This window comes from Cucurbita pepo, unplaced genomic scaffold, assembly GCF_002806865.2.
Source record: "Cucurbita pepo subsp. pepo cultivar mu-cu-16 unplaced genomic scaffold, ASM280686v2 Cp4.1_scaffold004152, whole genome shotgun sequence".
In the NCBI taxonomy this organism is placed as follows: Eukaryota; Viridiplantae; Streptophyta; class Magnoliopsida; order Cucurbitales; family Cucurbitaceae; genus Cucurbita; species Cucurbita pepo.
This window is the reverse complement of record NW_019650140.1, coordinates 1-877: the sequence shown is the minus strand read 5'-3', so window position 1 is coordinate 877 and position 877 is coordinate 1. Positions and strand designations below refer to the sequence as shown.

At 34.2% G+C, this 877-nt stretch overlaps 1 protein-coding gene across 1 annotated transcript; it reads left to right on the top strand.

The window, feature by feature from the left end:
* Nucleotides 1-3: 3 nt before the first annotated feature.
* Nucleotides 4-847, top strand: LOC111787019 (40S ribosomal protein S25-2-like; the record flags this gene model as incomplete). Its single annotated transcript, XM_023667194.1, has 2 exons — nt 4-27; nt 435-847. Coding segments are annotated over 2 exons (273 nt in total), but the record flags the coding sequence as incomplete, so codon positions are not given.
* Nucleotides 848-877: the final 30 nt, after the last annotated feature.

The window sequence follows — 877 nt, the reverse complement described above, 5'->3', positions numbered from 1 at the left end:
TCTGGTGGAGGAAAGCAGAAGAAGAAGGTATGCTTCTTAGAATTAATGCTCTCATTTTCCTAAAAAGAAATAAACAAGTTTAATTAATTTAGTTTGGAATACTGTTCGTCTAGCGGTTTACTAAAGATTTTTTTTTTCTTAAATTTCGGATTATGGCGATGATTGCTTAGTGCTTGTCTCGAAATTACTCAAGAATATCATGAAACGAGACTTATTCCTTTTTTAATTTCCTCTGTCTTACTGCATTGCTTAGATTATTGGCTCATTAGAAAATAGCTTATATATTCGATTATGAAGAAGGGATGATATTAGTCATTAAGTAATGTTAAGAGTCAATGCCCTAAAAAAAATACAATGAGATGATTTAAAATTGCTGGTGTTCATGCATGAAATGTTTGTCTGGGAACTGTAATCACTCATCACTTGGTTTGCAGAAATGGAGCAAGGGCAAGCAAAAGGAGAAGGTGAACAACATGGTTTTGTTTGATCAGGGAACCTATGATAAGCTTCTTTCTGAAGTCCCCAAGTACAAGCTAATCACTCCTTCAATCCTTTCTGATAGAATGAGGGTACGCCTTGTCTTCCTTGTATCCATCCATGGCAATGCACTTAATACTTCAATTTGTTTGTTGTTCAACTGCAATATGTTGGTCGAGCAGCCCAACTCAATTCACATGGTTTGATTTGTTATAACCAATTTGAAAACCAACCCATAGACTTTGTTTTTTACTTAGTACACTACCAATGGACATGAAGTTTACAGTCAAGAAATCAGATTTAAAATTTTGTGTTGACTAGACCCTTTTGGTTCAGATTTAAAATTTGAAAACCAAGTGACTTTTTGTTTGCAATTCAAATAATGGCTCCTTTGTGTCAT